Genomic DNA, 25,187 nt, shown 5'->3' with positions numbered 1-25,187 from the left:
TTGCCGTCGCCGTCGCTGCCGTCATGCACCGTATATGTATAGGTATGTGTATATATAAATATAAAAGTCCCAAAGAATAACAATTCAGAAAAATGCTTCCGAAGTGCGTAATCTAACCAGTGACCTCTCGCTCCGCAGCGCATGGCGCTAACCACTACGCCACAAAACGCAGATCCTTCAGGTAGCTAACGGCGAGCGTTATATACACACCCTTTACCGCTGGCAGTACTCCGAGACGACAGGTGCTTATACGCGTTTCTTCATTACCAGCGAGATGGCGTGAGGAGCGCAACGGGCGCATTTAAATGGCGTCGGCCAGCTCGCTCGCTTCTTCTAATATTTGCGCAGGGAGAACCTTGCCCTTCCGCTGTCTGCTCGCGCGGTTATCTCGTGGTGAGGGGGCGATTGATGTTTCGAGCTTTCACCGTGATGTCCGCGCTGATGTTACGGAGCTACGAAAGTCACTCGAGCTCAAGGGACGCCGCTAAACGAACAATCAGAAGATGAGCGCGAACTATCAAGTGTCACAGCTCGACACTTAAAGCACGCTGGTTTCCTTCGCTACTTCGGCCGCCTTTGCAACAGGAGCGCTGTTCAAACTGAGAGTATCCATTGGCGAGCCTCACTTCGTATATAGCATTACAGTTTCTTCCTATCTCATTCATTGCTTCGCCCTTGCGGCGAAACTGTGACTTTTCTTTTTCCTGAACGTGGCATTCCCGACTTTGAAAAATACATGCATCTTTTTGTGTAAACAACTCTGTTGATATTGTCATGCTATTTTATGTCGTCTTAATACTTCAGCTGTGTACCTTTACTTTTTTTTTTGTGCTTGAAACTGTTTCTAGAAATATGTGCACTTTTTTTCTATTGTTCTTCAGTAGTTATGTGTATTCTAACTTGCTGTATAACTTGTTCACTTTTTCGCTATGCTCCCTTTTTTTCGCCCCTCCTGCTTGGTCTACGGACTGCAGTATGTACTAAATAAAATAAAATAATGTCAAGGTTATATAATGCGCAAATGCATAGTGAACCAAGAATATGGACGGGGGATAGCAGCCGCCGTAGCACGACTAGTATTGCAACGTTCGCGTAATCCAATGTTCGCGCGGTTTCGGGATCGGCTCTCACCGATAGCAAAGTGATTCATTTGTCCTCTCTCATTTTTTCTTTGGTTTATCGTCTAGCTACGCTTCGGTGAAACTGCATATAGCTTTCCCTATCCATACCTTCGCTTCATTATCTGTTGGATTCATATTGCTGTGGCATATTTGTGACGGGAAGCTCTACAGCGTGCGTCGTGATTTGATCCCTCCTGTCTCTTGCAGCGTAAATTGCTGGGTGCACTCCCGGCAGTAAAATCACTTAAGCAAGAGCGGCGTCCCGTTTGTCGCGCTTTCTTTTCCCCATTTCGTCGTGTTCCTTTTTTTTTTTAATCTTTTTATCTCCCTAAGCCGCTTGATTCGCCTGTGCACTTTTTCTTCGCTGCAGCGTTGCGGTACCTCTACTCGCGCGCGTTGTCGGTGGCAGAACGCGAAACGATGTCTAAATGCAAGAGGCTGAACGTTCCATCAAAACAGTGTCCTTGCGCGTTCCATCTCCGCATCATTCATGCTAAAGCCGCATTGAACTGCAATGCCGCTTCTTCGGTTTTCGTCCTCCCCTACTTCTGTCTTTCACCACTCCCTCAGACGAACGACGGAATCGTTCAGCGCACGGCAAGAGAAACCGGAGCAGCACCTATATAGATAGATGTTCACGTACCTCGAGTGGCAGTGTATACGTCCGTTTGTGCTTCGGTGCGTGCGTGTATCACATACCTATATAAGCCTGAAAACAGCGCCTTTGCTGCTGTATATGATACGAGTTCGCTTCCGACCGCGGCTATCGATTCGGGTTTGAGGACCGAGGATCGGCGCAGAAGAGAGACTCGCAACGGCTTCTGAGGAACGACCTGGCGGGCTTCCGCCATCCATCACTGGTCGCTCACGTTTTTGCGCTGCCGCAGTCCTTCAGTGCATTCTTCCTTGTTTTGTTTTCATTTTCTGACTACTTCTTTCGTACGTCACGCTGGGGCAGCACCTATCTGCCCAAGGCGGAATGGTCTTTGATCATCGGTATTTGGATCGGTGGCTTTTGTTCAACCGTACGTCCAAGTACACGTTCCGGCACGTTTTTTTTTTGTTTTGGGGTCGTAAAACCGTGTGCTCACAAATATCTGTACTTGAAAGAGCGGGGACTAGAGTGAATGTAGAACACCGGTGTAAATTGCCAGGGGCGTAGCCAGATTTCTTTCTTTTTTTAGGGCGGCGGAGTGAGGTAAGGCACCCTTTATGTATGTATGTTCGTGCGTGTGTTTGTATTGTGCGTGCATATATACACATGCAAAACTTTAAAATTTCGGGGGCGTTTGAAACCCTCCAAGACCCCCCCGCTCCCCCCTTTCGAGCTACGTCAGTGTATACATTCCCCACAGTGATAGTTTCACAACACGTGGTAAACACTGAGCTAGCAAATAAGCATTGCTGCACATAAATTTGCTGTACTTAAAAATCGAAGAACAGTGCGCTACAGATTCTGTTTCGTAATTTTTTTCATTGAGTTACACCATAATTACGCTTCTTGTGGCTCTGTTACTTATTTCTTAGCCTTATTCCGCAAGTTGCACATTTGCGTGTCGCTAAGGTATTCGCCTGTTTGCTTTAATCTTATATTGAGGGTCTTTGAGAAAAAGAAGAAAGTAAAAGGAAAGATGAGGCAGGACAGGAATATGTGAGACATATCTGCGCCTGTCTACGTCGTAATGGGGAAATGGAAAGTAAGGGTTAGATAAGATTTCAGTGTTTCTTTATTTTGGAGACATAGAGCGTGCATAGTGACCAAAAACTGGTTGGGGCCCGTATATATATATATATATATATATATATATATATATATATATATATATATATATATATATATATATATCGTTTCTAGGAATGATCGCGGCCACGAGATAACTATCGCATGTAATTTGAGCGGCTCGTTTAATTAAGCTTATGAACAAATATAGCATGACTGACTTTACGGTAACTAGATATACGTTGTAGCAGCATTTAGTTACTGTAAAATACACTATAATTTCTTCTAGAACTTCCGCCTGCTTTAGGTTTGGTCTTCAGAACCTTGGCATGAAATTGTGCAAGTTCACGCATTTATAGGCAGTCGATCATAATGCGTGTCGCAAAGGGTTAGAATACCCACAACTCCATCAATGCTGCGCTGGTTTAGTGAGGTTGAACGTCTCCAGTAGGCCCTGGGGAAATATCCGAGTTCTGTTGAGGCCAGCACCAATCATACCAATTGCAAGCAACGGCAGCCTCGTACACAATCTTCTTAGGGCTTTCCGCTGACTTCCTGCTGACACTATCTTCCACGTTTTGCAATTGTAACCGCTTCGTTTTATCTTCACTTTTTTGCTGCCATTCCCTTCTTTCCCGCTTTAGTTCTGTACACGTCGACGTCAGCTTGCTGCGGCAAACTCTGGTGGACTTGAGGCTATTTAAGCAGCTTTGCGTGCACTCGCGGCAGCTTCCTGTCGAAGTGGTAGTTCAGGCCACCGCTATCGAAGTTCGTTGTCTTTGTCGCTATGGCTTTCTGTCCAGAGTTTCTTTATTCTTATATATATATATATATATATATATATATATATATATATATATATATACGAGTACATGACAAGATACATCGTGTGCGTACACATATCTTCATTACACTATAGAATTTCCCCAAGACTACAAGGAAATACAGCATAGCCGAAAACACATGTAGTATTATTCATTTTTAATGTAAACATGTGGAAACACTGACTAGCTAGTTCTAAACACACACTGTTAATGTAAAGATATGAAAACACTAGATAAGAAAAGTAATACTGAAAGTTTCATCGAGTTACAAACACCAAGACCAACACGTCACGACCGAACATAAAAAAAAAAAAATCCAGAAGGGAGGAACGGATGAACTATTTAAGACAGTGTGCCGGGCCTTTTTATCGATCGCATTCACTGCGTTTGCTAGATTGTGGATGGTTTACGATCATTTCGTATCTACTGTGACGTTTGAGTACAGTCATCCCGTTTTCCTTATATAGTGTTTTAGACTGAAAGGGCTTTTCTCGCCGCATTCAGTGCACGTAGGCGCGCCGCTCCTCCAACGAAGACGCGGCGCTCTACGCGCGTGTCACAGGCGACAACAAAATGCGCAACGCGGGACATCACCAAAGCGCGCGACGTGCCTGCGAACTGTACATCGCCGTGACTGCATTCTCACGGTCTATATCGTATTTTCTTTCGCTCTCTGCCGATCACCGTGTTCCGACCCTTTCTGCCCTGTCGCCACACCCCTTTCTAGGGTTACTGACCTCTGACTTGCTTGTATCTTCTACGCTTTCCATCCCTGCATGACTACTTAAAGGGGTACTGGCACGAAAATTTTCAGTTGTCCGTTTTGTTTACGTCAAATGAAAGTGTACGCCCTCAAGAGCCTAGAATATGCACTGGTAAGCGTGAATGCACCCTGAAAAATTGATTACAACATGATTTTGAAAGCTAGTTACGATTCCTTCTGTAACCTGGCGTCACAACACGGTATGAGCTTCTCGTCACGTGCTCGCTCAAAATATTGTTATGTTTCCATGGCTGCTCCGCTCCGTGGCTCCGTTGGGGACGCACAAGCGGCTATTTTGAATCTTTGGGTACCCTATGTCATCACAACTAGCTGTACTGGCGCGTGAAGTCACCGGAATTGATATTGTAGCCTGACGTCACACTAGTGTCGATGTCAGTACGCGCGACACGCGAAAATTCACTTCAATGTCAAAATAAAATATCTTATCAGCATTTGCTGAGCTTGCCCACAGCCGTCTCTATACAGGAGACTTGTATGGCAGAGTAAAGTCAGCTTCGAAAATTGGTGTCAGTGCCCCTTTAACGGAGAGCCGCGCTTTCTCTCGAACTTTTCCTTCTTGTTAAACTCCTTTCCTGTTTCGCTATTTCGTACTGTTCTTCTCCGCCTGGCTATGCGGATCCTTCCTGGGGACCCGCGAAGGAAAGTATTTGCGAGGAAGGCGGTGCTAAGAAGAATAGGCGGCTAGGCGATTTGGCGCATAGTGTCATGCCTAAATACCGCGCTGCGGCGTTGGACCGTGCGTTGTTTCCTTGTCTTTGTCAGCGCGTACGCAGCGTTCCTTCGCGTGCAGTATTTAGCCCAAATAACGATGTCAAGGCTACGGTGTCAGGAAAGAGCGTATGTTTACGCGGTCAGGCACGTTAAATGAATGTTTCACGCACCTGTCATATTGTCGCGAGCTTTTGCTCGTTGCTTTGACGAAAAAAGAAATCGGCTCTTCCATTTCCGCTTGCTGTAGTAACGGTGTGACATTGTTTGGCGCAGCAAGAAGGATGCGTACTGCTTTTCCGGCAGCATACTACTCCCACCGAAAATTCTTTTCAGAGTATTTCATTGACTGATAGAACTTGTAATGTGTCTGAGCAAAAAGAAAAGAATTTGGCTGTGGGAGGGCTGTCGATTTACTTTGACCACCTGAGGTTTCGTACTTGAAGTTATGTTTACGTGCACAAGCATTTCTGCATTCCAACCTCCACAGGAATACGGACACATCCGGCAATCGAACTCATGGGCCTTGCACTCAAAGGCATACTGTAGCCCCTGAAACAAAGCGGCCGGTTTCTTGTCGGTCTGATGATGGCTTCCACTGTTCTTTAATGTCTTCAAACAGACAACGAAACCGAAATAATACCACTTGCAGTTAGTCTTATAACAGGAGAGATAATCAGCTCGGGAAGGGCACGGAATACAGCCGCGATAAAAATATCACACGGTCCCTTATGCGTTTGCCTAAGACGACTGGAAGGCGAAAGCCATTGTTTTATTTTTCTTCTCAGTCGTTTCTATTGACCCCGCCCGATAGCTTTCCGCACCCAACGTGGTTTTGCACTACCTCCGGGTCCGGAGGAATTGGAAGCTTTCTGGTATTTCAGTGCCTCCATGATCTGACCACCTTTGACCAAACGGCGATGTCATGTAATTACGTCATTGTGCGCCGTCAGGTGATTTTACTTCACATTGACATCGTCACCATAGCGACGTCACGATGACGTTACAAATTTTGGCGGTCTGTGACGTCATGATGACGTCGCGATGGTGATTTTTTTGCATCACTCGTGTTGACGCCGCCGACGGTTACTTTCGCGTTCGATGAGGCATATAAGGCGTTCGTCTTAAAGACAAGTGCGGGACTGTGGTTCGAGTCTTTTCTGCGCCGATTGTTGACCACGAATTCAGTATTCCAACTATCCCAAGTCGGTATACCTTGTTAAGCAATCTGTAATGCTGCTGATATAAGGCACCTTTCCATTCATTTACAATCTCCGTGTTCCTTTCTTGCGCTTCCATCGTGTGCAGTGCCCAGTCCAAACCAGAAGACGACGTCCGACTACCTGGAAGGCCTGTTCGACGGTGACGTCAGTCAGAATGGCCAGCTTGATTCCTCGCTCCCCAGGCGGCGCAGCTCGGTGGCTACTTCGCCGCAGCCTTCGCCGCAAACTACTTCATCATCACCATATCTTATCTCCAACACAGGGAACAACGCGCTCAGGTATGTTCATAAAATGTACCCTATATAAGCGTTCGCCCTAATTTTGAAAAAAGTTTTATAAGAAACACGAAGTTTGGCCAGTTCTGGTGCAGTGCACTGTAGTTTGGTCTCAGAGGCACAAATGTATTACACAGTTGCCGAAGTTCACTCTGTGAACAAATAAAACACGAGGATTAAAGAAAATATTGAGTAGAAATAAACTTAGTAGTTAGTGTAATATTTTCTCGCAATAAATAGGGCACAAATTAAAAAAAAAGAACGGGGGCGAAATGTCGTGCATAGTTGTGTTCATGCATCACTTAACATCTATTGAGGAAACTACCCCTGTTTAATTCCACCATGCTGCTGCTTCTACTACTTCTGCTACTGTACCGTTTTAGATTAAAGCAGCGCAAACAACAAGGACGAAGTCAGCCGGTCAACAAGCGCTTACTTGTCTTTATTATTCTACAACTACGACTGTGTTTGTTAGAGGAGTCATATGTGTGCATTATACGATTTCAATGTACGCTTGGGTACAGGCCTACTGCAAGCCATCGGAGTCGCAGATAGATGTCATGTACAGCAGGACAAAGAGGTTATCCTAAATGGTTCCTATGCCTTGTCCCGTCTTTGCAGGGACGAGAATCTTCCCGCGAACAGTGCCTACTACACGACATCCGAACCGAAGGCCAAGTTTCTGACCAGGTTCGGATCTGACATCGGCAAACAGGAGTGGACCTCCGACAGCGAGCTGTCCGCTAAGAAGGTCAGTTCGCACTCGCTGCACGCGTCGTCTTTTGATCAATGACAGACAATCTCTTGTAGCATGGAAATACTCACTGCTACGGTCATTCGTGCGTCTCCGCATTATCTGCCATTGTTATCAGTATTCAGCGAAAGATCAACCTTCAAACAGCCCAGCTCCGTTATTGCTCAATAAGAGTGCTAGAACTCTACGGATAACGTAATTTTTCAATCTAACACGCCTTTGCGCATAATCTACACTCCACACAGATGGAGGGAGTGAGCGGTACTTCCATAGATTTTATACAGCAAGTCAGTTCTGCGGAAATATGGAAGGTTAGTCAAAGGGAAAAAATAATGACGTTCACCGGTCTCTAGCTTCGTTCTGCAAACGGGTGGATGAAAATCGTTTTCTTCCATAGACTTTCTTGGCAAACTAAATGACCCCTTCAGGCGCGAATTATGATCGACTGTCTGCAAATGTGTCAAATTCGCACAACATAATGTTAAGGAACCCTATATCACATTCCAATAAAGAAAATGAGGTAATATGTTGCTGTGTGCGAGTTTGGTAATTATGTGCTATAATCTGTAATTAAATGTTTAATTATCCTGCAGTCAGTCGTGTATCATTTTTACATAAAAAGAATCATATCTCGGGCGTAAAATGCATGCTCAATTTGTTTTTGGTTGTATTCATTTAGAGCAAAGAAAAATAACACTTTTGACATTGGTCTTGGGACGCGGCACGTCGACCGAGCCGTCGAACACTGCATTCACTAAAGAGGTCGGCTGCAGTCGTAAGCAGCACATTGAGATTAAGGAAAGACGCAGCGATTGTGCAGAAGGTTCAGTTCATCCCATGCGCTATGTATCTAGCTCTGTCTGGGCCCCAGATTGGGAAAAACAAGTTGGGAAAAAGATTTGGGAAAAAAGCCGGTAGATCCCACGCATTGTGGGAATCGATGTAATGCGAAGCAGCCAGCAAAGAGCTGCATACATCGTCTTGTATGTCATTCAGTGCATGTCATGGTTTTCATGTTAACTCCTATTAGTTCGTCACACAGTAACGTCGCGCAATATTCGGGGTCGATCAAGCTAAAGAAACGGCCGCCAGCGCCCCATGAGCGTGGCACGCAAGTCATGCTGTACATGACATACGTGTCATGACTCATGTTAACTCGTGTTATTTATGTTCCTCACACGGTCACGTCGCAAGATACCAGGTGTATATCAAGCTAGCGAACACGGCCGCCAGCACCCCATGAGCGTGGCACGTAAGTCATGCTGTACATGACATGCGTGTCATGATTTTCATGTTAACTCGTGTTATTTATGTCGTTACACAGTACGTCACAAGATACCAATTTTGGTGTATATAAATCTAGCGAAACCGTCGCCAGCGCCCCATGAGCGTGGCACGTAAGTCATGCTGTACATGACATGCGTGTCATGATTGTCATGTTAACTCGTGTTTTTATGTTCGTCCACCAGTCACGTCGCGCAATACCAATTTCGTGGTAGATCAAGCTAGCGAAACCGCCGCCAGCGCTCATGAGCGTGGCACGGAAGTCATGCTGTACATGACATGCGTGTCATGATTTCATTGTTAACTCGAGTTTTATGTTCGTGACACAGTCACGTCGCGCAATACCAATTTCGTGGTAGATCAAGCTAGCGAAACTGCCGCCAGCGCTCCATGAGCGTGGCACGTAAGTCATGCTGTACATGACATGCGTGTCATGATTTTCATGTTAACTCTTGTTATTTATGTTCATTACACAGTCACGTCACAGATACCAATTTTGGTGTATATCAAGCTAGCGAAACTGCCGCCAGCGCTCCATGAGCGTGGCACGTAAGTCATGCTGTACATGACATGCGTGTCATGATTTTCATGTTAACTCGAGTTTTTATGTTCGTCATACAGTCACGTCGCGCAATACCAATTTCGGGGTAGATCAAACTAGCGAAACTGCCGCTAGCGCCCCATGAGCGTGCCACGTAAGTCATGCTGTACATGACATGCGTGTCATGATTTTTATGTTATCTCGTGTTATTTATCTTCGTTACACGGTCACGTCGCAAGATGCCAATTCTGGTGTATATAAAGCTAGCGAAACGGCCGCCAGCGCACCATGAGCGTGGCACGTAAGTCATGCTGTGCATGACATGCGTGTCATGATTTTCATGTTAACTCGTGTTATTTATATTCGTCACACAGTCACGTCGCAAGATACCAATTTGGTGTATATCAAACTAGCGAAACGGCCGCCAGCGCACCATGAGCGTAGCATGTAAATCATGCTGTACATGCTGCGTGTCATGATTTTCATGTTATGACTTGTCATTTATGTTCGTCATACAGTCATGTTGCGCCATAGGTGCACATTCGATGAACCTCGTAGGCGGCTAGATACGGTCAAAGTCGCAGAAGTTCGCTAAGAAATGCTTCGCATTTAAAACAAGTAGCGTCCACATATGTGGACGTTGCGCCTCAAGGGCAAATCTCCTTTTTATTCCGGAGGATGTCGCGGTCTTACCATTGCTACTGTTTCTCCTAGACACCTATCTCGTATGCGTACCGCCCTTCAGTGCAACTCACGATATAATCTTAATTCGGCGTCCTTGTCGTTGATTCGCAGGAGGAGCTGATGGCGAGCATATCGCGCAAGCTGGACGTTCTCCGCTCGGCGCGGCTGAGCCTCCGCGAAGAGGCCTTGCAGAACGAGCAGCTGGGTCGCACCCTGGGCAGCCGCGTCGACCAACTGGCGCGGCCCGCCGAGCGCGACAAGTACCGTCTCCATGTCGACGAGCTCGACAAGATCGTCAGCCTCATCCTGTCCCTGTCGGGCCGTCTGGCACGCGTTCACAACGCACTGGCTGGACTCGCCGGCGCCGACGAGCCCACCGCACAGGAGAGGGTCAGTGGCTTCCCGGCCATTTCTCTTGTATGCCAGAGCATGTCTTAGCGCAACCAACCCCCGATTTGACGGTGGTGCCCTCGTTTACCGTTTATTCTCGCATACTGCCGTCATTGGTTAGCACTGGATACTGTTGGTTACTGTCGGCTTATTATTGGCAAATGTAGGCTAGTGTTGCCATACGTTGGATAAATTATGGAATTTACAGTTCCCGCGCGTCAAAAGGGCACCGCAAGTGTTAGGCCATATTAAGCATCCCTATGGTACAGTATTAGAAATGAGTGCTAGGCAAGTTTTAATGTATAACTGACTTGAGACATATCTGGCGCAAGAAGGCAGAAGGACAAAGTGTACCAAACCGACAGGACGCAACTCCGCGTCCTCTGTTTCCTACACTTACAAGGTAATATGTTGGGCGAGTTGGTTTTTAGCTTCCATATTTCACAGCGCAAGACGACGACAAGTAAGGAACACAAGACACACGGAGCACTCCGTGTGTCTTGTGTTCCTTATTGTGTTGTCGCCTTGCGCTGTGAAATATGGATCCTACACTTAGTCATTCGGTCTTTTTGCGCTAATTAGGTATGTCTCAAGTAAGGTGTGGTACAGTCGCAGACATCAGTGTACGGTTCCTCTTGCTGCAGTTATCAGTAGAAAGGTGCCAGTAAACACTGCTCCTCGTACTATACGTGCGTACATCACTTGACAAGGCTGTTGCGTCTCGTTTTGCGCAGAGAGCACTGGAGTCTAAGCGCGACAAGCTGAGCAGCCAGCACGAGGAGGCGCGCCGGCTCAAGGAGAGCATCGACCGGCGCAGTCGGCAGGTGGCCCAGTTCCTGCGCAAGTACCTGACACCTCAAGAGTACGCCGACTACGACCACTTCGTGCGCATGAAGTCCAAGCTGCTCGTGGACGCACGCGAGATCGACGACAAAATCCGGCTCGGCGAAGAACAGCTGGCTGCGCTCAGGGCAGGAACCGTGGCCACGGCGTCCTGGAAGTCCTTGGCTTCGTCCTAGGGCTAACACCCGACGAAAACGGTGCCCTCACGCTGGGCCGTGGCACCGCGAATCTTTGAGACTGGAGTGGTTGCGAGGCACTAGAGACTGTCACATCGTGGTATACAAGTGAAGCTTTTGAAGAATTCGAGGTGTCTGGGGCACTAAACCTGATCAGCATACTTTCTTATAGAATCTTGCAAGTCACTAGTCTTGATGTCATTGCCTTCTTGTGGGTCAAATGCTCATTATTTGCAACACTTTAATATACTTTCAAGCACTATAAGAGAAGTTAGAGTTAGAGCTTTGACCCACTGAGAGCATTGCAGAAGTCCTGCTGCACAACCTGGCAGTAGCTCTACTCCTGAAATCAAGTGGCTTGAGTGTTGTTAACAAGTAATCTGTGTTGGTTGAAAGTAATGCATCATTGTTCATGTCTGTTGATTGTAATCCATGTCCAGAAGTACCAGGAAATAAATATTAATGATTAGTGAAATGAAGTAGGTCTTAAATGGAGTTGATTTCTGATTTCAAAAGCATCTGTCTCAGGTAGGCTCAGCATTATAATGTCTCATAAGGCAGGTCAGCGTGACCCTTGCATGTTTTCTTTCATTAAGGAAAGCTTTCTTCTGTAGATTATAGGTCGTCAGTGCTACTAAGCAACAAAGTTCTATTGCACTTTACACAAAAGGAAGGACAGTAGATGAAACTGTAATGAGTATTAATGGCGTTCGGCGTCAGCTGGCCTTTAAAAGGGCTGCAAATGTGGGGAAGCATGTCTTCTGAAATCAGTGCAATGATGTGCCTCAAGCCTCTTCAGTCTCTCTGATTCGCGGCCGCCTCGTGTACATAAGTCACCCCAGCGCCAACTGCTGCGTCATTGCCTGTCCAAAGTGAACACCACGATCCCCACATCCCCACGACGGCAGCGAACGACCAGCCGCGCGAAGTCGCACCGCGGTCTTTGATGGAAAGTCTCGTGCGTGCTTTCCTCAGTCGCCGAGAGGATGTGGTGACTGCGTGACTCGGTTCGTGAGGTGCCTGAGTGCTGCAGTGACTCATTTTTCTGACTGCCCTCCTAGTGCCATATCAAGTTTTTCACATCCCCACGTCCCCACCCCTCTCCACAGTCGTCTCCCTGTTCCTCAAAGTGGTTCCTGGAGGTCCCGCAATAATTTTTGCTTCTGTTACTGGGTTCTTGTGCATTTGACTCCATGTTATTTCTCGTTTTGTGAATTTTAGCACTGTTTCGTGAACAACACCATTTCGTGTGTTTTGCCCCACTTTTTTCTCATCTGCCATTTTTGTCAAAGATATCTGGCTTCTCGCTTTGCATTTATTTACTCACTGAACGGGTTACTAGATGGCATGATCGACTGCTTGTTAAGATTGATATTTCTGGATGCGAAAGGGGGCCGGGGTTTTAGAGTATGATGGGCTAAATAGGCCTCTTTTTTTTGTGTGCTATTCATTATTAAGCTTCAAAGCGAGCCTGCAGAGTATACGACGTGCTCTTACATCGCACAAACTTGAACTAAACTGCTGTTTTCGGCTAGCCTAATGACAATGTTTTAAGTGATCCAGTGACACCTCGGGGAATCAAGACAGTGTCGAAAATTCACGCATTTGTTACAGCGATATGTTTGCTTACAACAATGCCAATTCCATGTACTTAATATAAGCGTTTGGTGTTGCGCTGTCACCTGTATTGTTTCCCATGTAAGCACGCCTTTGTCTATTCAAACTACTTTTGAACAATCACAGGGCAGCTTCTGCTTCAAGAAATGCAGCATTTCAGCATTCTCAACACATTTTTCTTGTCTCCATTGTGAAGAGGGGAAACATGTATTTTTTTTTTTCTTGCATATGGCACTTTTTTTTTTTGTCGTCATTGTGTATATTTATGCAGCTGCCATTGCATCGTTACACTACTTTTTTTTTCTTGGTTTTGGTTGGGGTTACCGCCTCTCCCCTCTTTACCCTTTTTTTAAACGCTTTTAATTTATTTTTCTCGCTAATTTACAAATGCATAGGTCACTATATACAAATAATTAGGAGGGGAGGGTCGGTTGTCGTCTCTTGTGGCGGCAGGTACTGCGTTTCTAGTGTGATAAAGAGTGAGACACTCTAGGTGGAGTCATGTAAGCACTCTGTTCGATCGTTCGCGATGGTTGAGTGAGGAGGTGAAGTGTGAATAGTGTTTGTCTCGAATGGAGTTCTGCGCACATGTGTGTGTTTGCTTGCGTGCGCATGGATATATATTCTTTGTGCTTGAGTGCCGCCTCTGTTATTGCCCTCTGCCATGTCCACTTTCCTCGCCCGTTCCTGTTTTTTTTTTTTTTTTTTTTTCACCTGGATCGTTTCCAGGACCAGAAAATGAATGATGGTAGGCGTGACAGGTCCAACGCTGTTGTAGAGTGTTACAGCGCGCGCGTTTACCCCATGGCTGTCCACTTAACAGTATTTTTGTAGAACCCCTTTTAAAAAAATATCACTGAGAGGAGGAATAAGTGTTACACCTTCCGAGGAACGCGCGATGCTTCTTTGGCTGCGTCGTTGGACGGTTCGAGGATCCCGTGTTTTTTTTGTACAAAGCGACTCAAGAACTACCGGCAGCTGTTGTTCGCCGCCCGCGTACTTTAAAACAAAAATGTTGGAGGCGCCGCAGCTTACGTGGGTGGCGACGCGTTGCGGCAGTTGACCTGTGCTTACTTTGTTTCAACCATTTTTTTTTCTTCTACCGTAACACCACAACGGTTGCATGAAGGCGTGCGCGTGCGTGGTCCGCAGTCAGCGGATCGCGTTGTACCCGCGGCGTGTCCTTCGATTCTTAAACGTGTATATATATTGACAGAAAAGCCACATGACAAAATGGCCAAGTCTGTGATTTCAATAAAAAGCCACATTGCTGTGCAGTCCACCGACTACGAGTGTTCTTTCGGGCCGCGCTCGTCTTTGGAATCGTCGGCGGGGCCTGTCTTTCTGCCTACTTTGCCCAGCATTTAGGGTGGCTTTTAGGGTAGCAAGTCGAGTAATATCTTCAGTTAAAAGCCTTGCCACTTTCAACCTAAACAAAATTTTACCTTCTATAACAGCCTTGTAGTGCTTTTGTTTCTTGACCTCTACCTATACAGTAATCGAATGCTCTAAAGTAACTGCACTCGGAACAGGGGCGTAGCCAAGGGGGGGGGGGGGGGGGGGGTTGGGGGGGTTCAAACCCCCCCCGAAATTTTTCAGTTTTGCTTGCGTATATAGACACGCACACATACAATCGCACGCACGAACATACATAAAGTATGGTTGAACCCCCCCCCCCCCCCCCCCGAAAAAAATTTCTGGCTACGCCCCTGACTCGGAAGTTTGTCTTCGAGGTGTCGCATTACCTCATACGAAAAGTACACGCCACGGACTCGTTATCAGTAAGTACACCAAAGATGCAACTTGCATAAGTAAAAAAACTTTGTTCTCAGCTGCGCTTAGAGGATGTAATGACTCTAGCTAGGTTAGCTTTCTATAATGTGTGTAGAATGTGCAGTTTCGGTAAAATTTCGGGACCCTTTATGCAAACTTATGGACTGTGCGCTCACACAGTCCGTAAGGACGATTAGAACCTGGTTGTTGACCATCGTCCAACCTTCATTGTACGCGAACGAAGCGAGCGCAAGCGCACATGTCTTACTCCTGCGGTCCGGCCAGGCGACTGCTGACGTGCCCAACGCGTCGGTACAAACGAGCGCCGAAAGAGTGGAGAATAGCGGATGAAGGAGAGGAGGGCGTGGTGCGGGCACCGTCAGGAAAGCACAGCGAGAAGCGCACACTACGCGCCTGACGTAAGCGCAGCGGAGCGTACGCAGGTGCAGCCGGCACCAGTGAGCGCCGCCACTAGAGCGGAGGGAGTGGAGCACGCCACGCGCAGGCTGAGCGAGTGACATCGCCCCCTTCAGTACCCTCAGCTGACTCAAAGGGCACAGTACACCACCGTAGTCTACTTCATAACGTAAGGAATTGCACAGCGCGGAATACAAAACGAAACACTTGAAGAAGCACACACGGACAGCGCTGTGCGTGTGTGCTTCGTGTTTCGTTCTGTATTCCGCGCTGTGCATTTCCTTACGTTATGAATCAAGACCAACTAGCCCGACTTTCTGTTTTGTAGTCTACTGTTGTATATGTTTCTACACTCCAAAATCCGTCTTCCTAGCTCTATTTGCAGCGAAACTATAGGCATTCAGCGGTCTGATGAGGCCCTGATTAATCCTATTACACGTGGTAAGTATACTCTTTACAAGCCGAACATTTGGGTACTACGTACCCACCAAACGTCATTTTTATATGTTCACTTACGGCAAACCTGTAGGTACTTCTGAGTGCTTTTAAGGTGTAAGTAGCCGTTTTAATTAGATTTTAATTAACTGTCCACGGGGCTGACTAAACTACTACTTCGCTCAAATTACAACAGTGGCGTAGGCAGAAAATTGTTTTGGGGTGGGCACGTTCTTGATCTGACATGGGATCTGGACAAGTAAGTGTGGTTGTGTCATTTTGGGCTCTGTATCCCATGGGAAAGAAAATTTCAGGGGGGGGGGGGGGGCACGTCCCCGGTGTGCCACCCCCTGGCTACGCCACTGCTATACAACCATTAACTAAAACCATGACTATTTTTTATAATTTTTTATTGGGCTTTCGTTTCACCTTTTATGGCGCTATGTTGGAGTCCCGAGAAGTCAACCTGTCCGCAAGCGTGTACGTCTCTAGGAGTTGGCGCCGTAAAAGAAAAACTCGCTGATTCCTCCTGCTGACAACGACAGCAGAAGGCTGTCATTAGCGCTTGCCAATGGCGCCACAATTATCTTCATTACGATGTGCACAAAGTGACGGCTGGCGAGAGTTGTAAAACGCCACGCCAGGACAACGAACAAAGTGACACACAAGGACGAGCACTATAGTATAGTCAGCTCATAAAAAGCTAGACAAGCTTATACTGGCTTTGAAAAAAGGGCAGCCTTAGTTCTGTAAAGTTCATTAGAACCACGACTAATCTCGCTACTGAATGTTTTGTTCTTAGCGCACATGTCACTCCCAATGTGATGGCCAGTGCCGACACCTCTTAGGCGTTAAGCGAACGGACATGCGCATGAGTGCTTTCAAAGAAAAGTAGTATATCACACAGATACAGAAGTTGAATAACAAAGCTTGGCAGCAGCATTCATAATAAAATTGAACGGCATATTGCTTTCAACAAAGCACACAAGTCGTACTAAGATCGTTGAACTTACTACAATTCTAGGTACATGCTCAGTTATCACAACGGAAGCACAAACTACACTTAAAGAAATGCTGTAGTAGGTCAAAGGAGGCCATGACACGGGTCACCCAACAATGGACCTCCCCCTGTTTGCAAACAGTATAACGTCACTGGGAGTGCCCCACCCACATGTCCCGCCCTTGGAGCAGGCGCTGGTTAGCATGAACGTTCCGCCGGCGCTGCGTGTGTCTACTTTCCTTCGATAGCAGTTTTAAATGCGGAGCATTTCTTTGTCGCACCTGCGGCGTCGGCGGCGCCGTCCACACCCCCACTGCGCATGCTCGTCTCGTGCCGGCAGTAAGCCTCTCCTCTCCCTCCCTCCTTCCCTCCTCTCCGTCCCTCCCTCCTCTCCCTCGAACGCGGGCGGTGTGTAAATAAGCGGCGGAGCGCGCGTTTGGAATTCAGTCAAGGGCGTCTTTACTTGGCTTTCGCTTGACTTGACGCTTTGCTTGACTCGAGTAGATGCGATGGAAGCAAGAGTACCTTCAATCAGCGTCCCACCACTCGTTGAAGGCAACGTTACCCCGCCCTCACCGTCGTCGGCGTCAACAACAGCGCGCAACGCAGAAGACAAGACTGCGAAGAGACGAGCATACGACGCTGAACGCAAGCGTTTGAAGCCAGCTGCGGACCAGGAACTTCGTGCACGCTGGAGCCGTTCAAGTCGTACTTGGTGGGCGCATCGTGTAACAATTAAGCATTCCCAAACCATACCCAATTACGCAACATTCACGCGATACCCCCACCACTCGGCGACGCATTTACTCGAGTTCCCCCCCGTGGGAAGATGCGGGCGACTTTTTTTTGCAAATCGCTATTTTCTGAATTCACAGCTGTTAAAACGAGGAGTCTGCCTATAATGCACGATTCTCTTAGGTGAGCATATGGTGATTCGTTCGCCGTGAATGACAGCCATAAAAAATATTATGCTCTTCGAAGGCGAATGTTGGACATTTTCACGACGACTGGTGTTAGGAGAAACATTAGCATAGCATGTATGTAAACGTACTCCATTTCCGTCACGACATCTGTAGTGCAGTTTTAAACGACGTACAGCATTTGCGGCAACATGATTTTGAGCTACTGTGCGCGAGGTGACGGATTAGATTCTCACTCAAGGCGCGAAATATTGGTCAGAAATGAATGAAAAAAGAAAAAGAAGAAAAATATTACACCATCTCCCGCTAAAGGGGACCATGAGGCGATGCGAAGCCGGAGCACTTGCACGATCGCGTTCCGTTGGCGTTCGTTGGGCATGCTACCGACCTCGGGCATGTTACCAACCTCGCGTCGTGGAACGCGAAGAGGAACAGTACGCGCGTCGTGTCTTCCCTCTAGCCTCACATGGCGAGCGGGGAACGCGGTCGACAGGCGCGCGAGAGGGAGGCAGCGTAGGAGAGGAGAGAGAGGGGGAGGGGACGCGCATGCGCTGGCGCTCATCGCTGCGCTGCGCAGGAGAGAATTGCAAACGCGGTCGACAGGCGCGCGAGAGGCAGGCAGCGTAGGAGAGGAGAGAGAGGGGGAGGGGACGCGCATGCACTGGCGCTCATCGCGGCGCCGCGCAGGAGAGAATTTCGGCATGTCGAGCCCGCATTTCAGAGGAGTCGACCGAAGCAAGCGCTGGACTGAACGCGCGCAGCACTCTACCACTCCAAGGAGAGGAGACCAGAGGGGAAGAGTAGCGCATGCGCCGTGAGAGCAGAAGCGAGAACGCAGGAGAAGAGCAAGCAGGTGCTGGTAGAGAAGTGGAAAGAGTAACACGCAGCTGTTGGAGAGAGGGAAGGAGGAGAGTTGCGCATGCGTAGTGTGAGTGCGGACTACCAGGCCGCGGGACATACCCACCAAGCAAGAGATGCTTCGCATCTAGGAAACACTCGTTGGCGTGCGTTCGGCTGAGGTTAACGAATCGCCGTGAAAATTAAAGCGAAGTTCTCCCTTACGGCGTTCCTCATAACCCACTGCGCAGCTTTGCGATGTTAAACAAATAATCGATATAAAGAATCGATTGCGATAGAAATAATCTCTTAGGCGGTTACTTTGCTGTATCTGATGCCTACAGCGTGTTTGCGTGCTTCGCTGCTTTAGACTTGATACACGAACTCGGAATGTGCATTGCCACTTGATAAAGATCGAGCCGTAAAGGTAAGCTAACAAGAATATGACAAACAAGAACCTCCACTGTGCACAACACTCGTATGGGTTTGCGTATTCGCCGTGGCAAACCGTACATGCAGCTTTGGCAATGCTAAAACACGTTGCGAGTTCATGCGTAGTCTTGTATGGGCTTGCGTATTCGCCGTGGCAAACCGTACATGCAGCTTTGGCGATGCTAAAACACGCTGCGATTTCATGCGTCACCTTTCAGCATTATGGACATTTCCTTTTCTGCACGCAGCACAAACACTGAGATGTACGCACTTGCAGATCATCGCATCAAATTCATTTTCACCTTAACTAATATGTCCAATCCTGATGCTCCGTCGACCACCGGTCGCTGCGACTGGCACAACACGCGCCAATGTTTTCGCAAACAAGATAGATGGTTATTCACCCAGCACACAATACTGTCAGTTTCAACGTCCGCAAACGTTAGCCGATATCGTCGCTGCCTTTCATCGCACAATACACGCCACAGTAAACGCGGCACACTTTCGAAGACGATGCCGCTGTTCCTCGCACAGACCACCACGTGGGTTCACTTCTCCAAGTTAACAGCCAGCAGCGCGGCAAATTTTTCGTCACGTAGTCTACCACACATCTATATGTTCCCTGACACATACCACAACTAATCTTGGAACGGAAGGATGAAGGTAGAGGTTCAAAAGAAAAAAAAAGCATGCCCCAAGCACCGTGCGATCCACGCTGAGCCAGCAGCGAGGATGTTTTGCCAACTGCCGCCGTCGCACGTGCGCCGGTGCCGTCAAGCGGTGACGTGGCCGCTGCGGTGTGACGTATCCCGGGGAGAGGTCTATTTGCGGTTTTTAGCGAAAACTAGAGGTAGAGGCTCTATTGTGCGTTTACATATATGAAAAATGGACTGTAAAAGAATATTTTAATGCAAAATGAGGCCCAGGAGTCGTCGGCTGCAATAATGCATTGAAAGGCTCCGTGGCGCTGAAACTACCGAAGCGCTCCCTGTCAGCACTTGTCAGTGTCATTATGTAGTACTTCACTTCCCCGCTTGTAGACGACGACACCGCCCCGCCAACATCGATGTGAGAGGGAGGTGTGAGATATATACGGCGCGCTTCTAAAGCCTCGAGCATGTGGCGCAGTGGTTAGAGTGCCGTGCACTTGTCGCAAACCGAGAAGTCGTGGGTTCGATTTCCAGGCCATCCAAATCAACTAAACTTTCTCTTCTGGTTTTTCTTTGGCATCTATTCGTGCGCTCTTTAGCGACGTCACTTCAGTGACGGAAATGACGTCAGTGAAGTCTTGGTGGACCCCGGTAGAAAACACTTTCGTGTTAAAGATCAAGATGAAGAGATCACGTGATTCTCACCATGGCCTCTGCATTTGGTCGTTGGCTTTTCGGGAGTATAAAGATGGGAAGTAAACAGTTCTTGAAATGGAACATCAATGTCCTTTAGCAATCATTACTGGCCGTGCATGGTCATGTTCTTTAAACAATTACGGGACAGCTCCGGCTGAGTAAAAGTATGCGGCAGACTTACCGTCCCCTCCCTTAGAAGATTTGGGAGCGGGGGCGCTCGCCCCCTAGGCATTCAATCTTTCGGATTTTAAAGGTTCCGTCGAATTTTCACGAAACTGATTTTCATGCATTTCGGATAAAAACGGTCAGCCTTCGGAAATCATGAATCTTACGGTTTTGAAGGTCCCGTCGAATTTTGACGAAACTGTTTTTTGTGCATTTCGGATAAAAAAGGCAAGCCTATAGCCTTTCGAAATTATTAATCTTACGGTTTTGAAGGCGCCGTCGAATTTTGACGAAACTGATGATTTGCGCATTTCGGATAAAAATGGTAAGCGTATAACCTTTGGAAATCTTGAATCTATCGGTCTTTGAAGGTCGCGTCGAATTTTGATGAAACTGATTTTTTGTGCATTTCGGATAAAAATGGCAAGCCTATATATAGCCTTTCGAAACCATGAATCTTTCGGTTTTGAAGGTCCCGTCGAATTTGACGAAATTGATTTTTTGTGCATTTCGGATAAAAATGGCAAGCATATAGCCTTGGGAAATCACGAATCTTTCGGTTTTGAAGGTCCCGTCGACTTTTGACGAAACTGATTTTTTGTGCACTTCGGATAAAAATGGTAAGCTTATAGCCTTTCGAAATTATTAATCTTACGGTTTTGAAGGCGCCGTCGAATTTTGACGAAACTGATGATTTGTGCATTTCGGATAAAAATGGTAAGCGTATAACCTTTGGAAATCTTGAATCTATCGGTCTTTGAAGGTCGCGTCGAATTATGATGAAACTGATTTTTTGTGCACTTCGGATAAAAATGGTAAGCTTATAGCCTTTCGAAATTATTAATCTTACGGTTTTGAAGGCGCCGTCGAATTTTGACGAAACTGATGATTTGTGCATTTCGGATAAAAATGGTAAGCGTATAACCTTTGGAAATCTTGAATCTATCGGTCTTTGAAGGTCGCGTCGAATTATGATGAAACTGATTTTTTGTGCATTTCGGATAAAAATGGCAAGCCTATAGCCTTCGGAAATCACGAATCTTTCGGTTTTGAAGGTCCCGTCGACTTTTGACGAAACTGTTTTTTGTGCACTTCGGATAAAAATGGTAAGCTTATAGCCTTTCGAAATTATTAATCTTACGGTTTTGAAGGCGCCGTCGAATTTTGACGAAACTGATGATTTGCGCATTTCGGATAAAAATGGTAAGCTTATAGCCTTTCGAAATTATTAATCTTACGGTTTTGAAGGCGCCGTCGAATTTTGACGAAACTGATGATTTGCGCATTTCGGATAAAAATGGTAAGCGTATAACCTTTGGAAATCTTGAATCTATCGGTCTTTGAAGGTCGCGTCGAATTTTGATGAAACTGATTTTTTGTGCATTTCGGATAAAAATGGCAAGCATATAGCCTTGGGAAATCACGAATCTTTCGGTTTTGAAGGTCCCGTCGACTTTTGACGAAACTGATTTTTTGTGCACTTCGGATAAAAATGGTAAGCTTATAGCCTTTCGAATTATTAATCTTACGGTTTTGAAGGCGCCGTCGAATTTTGACGAAACTGATGATTTGTGCATTTCGGATAAAAATGGTAAGCGTATAACCTTTGGAAATCTTGAATCTATCGGTCTTTGAAGGTCGCGTCGAATTATGATGAAACTGATTTTTTGTGCATTTCGGATAAAAATGGCAAGCCTATAGCCTTCGGAAATCACGAATCTTTCGGTTTTGAAGGTCCCGTCGACTTTTGACGAAACTGTTTTTTGTGCACTTCGGATAAAAATGGTAAGCTTATAGCCTTTCGAAATTATTAATCTTACGGTTTTGAAGGCGCCGTCGAATTTTGACGAAACTGATGATTTGCGCATTTCGGATAAAAATGGTAAGCGTATAACCTTTGGAAATCTTGAATCTATCGGTCTTTGAAGGTCGCGTCGAATTTTGATGAAACTGATTTTTTGTGCATTTCGGATAAAAATGGCAAGCCTATATATAGCCTTTCGAAACCATGAATCTTTCGGTTTTGAAGGTCGCGTCGAATTTTCACGAAACTGATTTTTTGTGCATTTCGGATAAAAATGGCAAGCATATAGCCTTGGGAAATCACGAATCTTTCGGTTTTGAAGGTCCCGTCGACTTTTGACGAAACTGATTTTTTGTGCACTTCGGATAAAAATGGTAAGCTTATAGCCTTTCGAAATTATTAATCTTACGGTTTTGAAGGCGCCGTCGAATTTTGACGAAACTGATGATTTGTGCATTTCGGATAAAAATGGTAAGCGTATAACCTTTGGAAATCTTGAATCTATCGGTCTTTGAAGGTCGCGTCGAATTTTGATGAAACTGATTTTTTGTGCATTTCGGATAAAAATGGCAAGCCTATATATAGCCTTTCGAAACCATGAATCCTTCGGTTTTGAAGGTCGCGTCGAATTTTCACGAAACTGACTTTTTGTGCATTTCGGATAAAAATGGCAAGCCTATAGTCTTTGGAAATCATGAATCTTACGGTTTTGACGGTCCCGTCGAATTTTGACGAAACTGATGGTTTGTGCATTTCGGATACAAATGGTAAGCCTATAACCTTTGGAAATTTTGAGTCTATCGGTTTTTTAAGTTTCCGACGAATTTTGACAAAACTGATTTTTTGTGCATTTCGGATAAAAATGGCAAGCCTACAGTATTTAGAAATCATGAATCTATCGGTGTTTGGAGTTCCCGTGGAATTTTTACGAAACTGATTTTTTGTGCATTTTGGAAAGTAACAACAAAAACAAAGTAACATGAAAGTAACATCATACAGTGCAGTCCTACTGGACAGAGACAAGCTTAAGATTCCTTGAGCTCTGTCAAGGGTCTCTCGACAACCACTCAGTTTCAAACTCCCGCGCTTACTGAGATTCAATAAAAATCAACGCGTACTCTCAAAATTACTAAAAACATAAATAAATAAAATTTAAAAAAGGAGAGTGGAGGTGCTGGGTATCGATCCCAGTACCTCCTCTCGCATGCTAAGCGAGCGCTCTACCATTTGAGCTACACCCCCGACGATGGAGCGCTTCCTAGACGTATCTTGCAACGAACAATTACAAGCTTTCGTTGCCAGCCCACGGTTGCAGAATGGGATTATGAAGGCGTTGTTGAAATATTTCTTGATGGTGGAATAGCAGCCCTTTCTTGGACAACATGTAAAGCAGACATGATGTCAAATAAGGTGAACTTGTTGGCTGGTTGGTTATAAGCACATTTAACGATGTAGCGCGAGTAGATGAGTGCTAGGTGTGGTTGTTGTGTGCCTCTTTTCTAATTTTGTGTGTGTGTGTGCGTGTGTGTTCAGCCGTCCCCTTGCCTAACATAGAGCATTGTAAACTTCTGGGATATTTAATGCCAAGCACGTGTTTCGATGGTCCCGGGATGGGCCTTTCGATGGTCTAAGCAAATGAACGTAAACGATTTTAATCTCTACTTTCACAGGTATTCGTGAAGCAATAAAATATATTGCAAAAAATTTGTAGTATCGCTGTTCAAAGTTTTTCTGGTCAGGTCTGATTGCGCAGGCGTACTATAATTGCAGTTCTCCAATTAATATTTTATTTTGTTTCTTTTTTTTTACCTTTATAATTTCTCCAGTGATCAGACGACCAATCTTGGCTAATCTCCCAGAGTGGGTATATGCAATATTGGTGGGACAAACAATGTTCCATGGAAGGAAGATGCGGTTAGATATCCCGGTGGTCGACATGTCCTTTGATCGGTTGGTCAGTTCAAATAGTAAATGCTACACGCATTTAATAAACGGTGATATTCAGAGACCACGCATGAAAACCCATGCCATCTAAGTTTTTTTCCCTTTGTCTTATTTAGGTTTTGGTTAGTTGTGGCTTCGTTCTGACACATGTCTATTTTTTATTGTAGTTGTTGCTGGTCACTTGACTAAATAGGCCGATTTTACAAATTTGAGCCCTAACCATTACTACCCCTACCCCATCTGCAAAATTGCATTGATGGCCAAACAACCCTCACTGACTGAGTTGGTTGCCTACTTCAAACTGTTATATTTGTTTTGAATTCGCCTTTTCCAAGGGGGTCCTCTACGCATGCGCGGCGAGCGCCGCGCGGAGTACGACGGGAAATGTGCGGGCGCCATGTTTTTTTGAGGCTCTCCTGCTCGCTTGCACTAGCTTTTGTGCGTCGCCACACTGGCAAGCGTTCGTGTCCGGGTTTAGTTATGCCGCAGAGGTGCGCCGCTGTAGGTTGCACAAATGCCAGCAATAAGCTCCCCAAGGTTAGGTTTTTTTGCTTCCCTGCAGCATCTTTACACGCAGCAAAAAGGAAAAAGTAGATTCAGGCGATGCGCCGAATGAACGTCGACGGGTCTACGTGGACGCCTACAGCCAACTCGCGCGTTTGCAGCGAGCATTTCATATCAGGTAAGATTCTCTGCTTGATGGCATTCACGTTGAGGAAACGGTGCGCAGTGTTGACCATCACCGCGTTTTGCAGCGATGCTTTTCCTATGCTGTTCCATTTCGAGCTTCGTCACATCAGTGGGATCGGATGCCTGATAAGAGTGGCGTACAGCCGCTAAGACGACAGCACGGTGTTAACGATAACGCGGGCGGGGTCGATCACAGCGAATGCGAATGACGAAGCGCGGGCGGCGAGATATGTAGTGAAATCGTTTACATCATTGCAGTGGCTACGTTTGCATGACGACCCGCTCACGTCGTGAGCGAGTCGAGTCAGAAATCTGGCTGACCGATCCCGATGTGACCGCGTTTACATGAACTCGCTTCTGACGACTCTAGAAAAAACGACACGCAGTGTCCAGCAGAGACATCAGCACATTCGAACTGGGCTTCCGGTCCCCGCTGCCGTTCCAAAAGCCTCGGCGCTGGCGGGCCCGACCGATCCGCAT

The 25,187-nt window shown here is 46.4% G+C and overlaps 1 protein-coding gene and 1 non-coding gene across 2 annotated transcripts in view; one reads left to right on the top strand and one right to left on the bottom strand.

Annotated features, from left to right (window-relative positions):
* The window catches only part of LOC119382629 (protein Shroom3), a 74,612-nt gene extending 60,391 nt beyond the window's left edge, over positions 1 to 14,221 (top strand). The window contains exons 4-7 of the mRNA XM_037650415.2: positions 6,466 to 6,658; positions 7,277 to 7,406; positions 10,030 to 10,308; positions 11,043 to 14,221. Coding sequence (XP_037506343.1) covers positions 6,466 to 6,658; positions 7,277 to 7,406; positions 10,030 to 10,308; positions 11,043 to 11,327 — 887 coding nt within the window. The 3' untranslated portion in view covers positions 11,328 to 14,221. The remainder of the gene's footprint in view (positions 1 to 6,465; positions 6,659 to 7,276; positions 7,407 to 10,029; positions 10,309 to 11,042) is intronic.
* Positions 14,222 to 23,239: 9,018 nt separating this feature from the next.
* On the bottom strand, positions 23,240 to 23,315 carry Trnaa-agc (transfer RNA alanine (anticodon AGC)). Its single transcript has one exon. It is a non-coding gene; the product is annotated as a tRNA-Ala (tRNA).
* Positions 23,316 to 25,187: the final 1,872 nt, after the last annotated feature.

The sequence above is a fragment of the Rhipicephalus sanguineus genome, chromosome 2 (assembly GCF_013339695.2).
Source record: "Rhipicephalus sanguineus isolate Rsan-2018 chromosome 2, BIME_Rsan_1.4, whole genome shotgun sequence".
Classification (NCBI taxonomy): domain Eukaryota; kingdom Metazoa; phylum Arthropoda; class Arachnida; order Ixodida; family Ixodidae; genus Rhipicephalus; species Rhipicephalus sanguineus.
The sequence above is the reverse complement of the archived record's forward strand: the minus strand, read 5'-3'. Positions and strand labels throughout refer to the sequence as shown.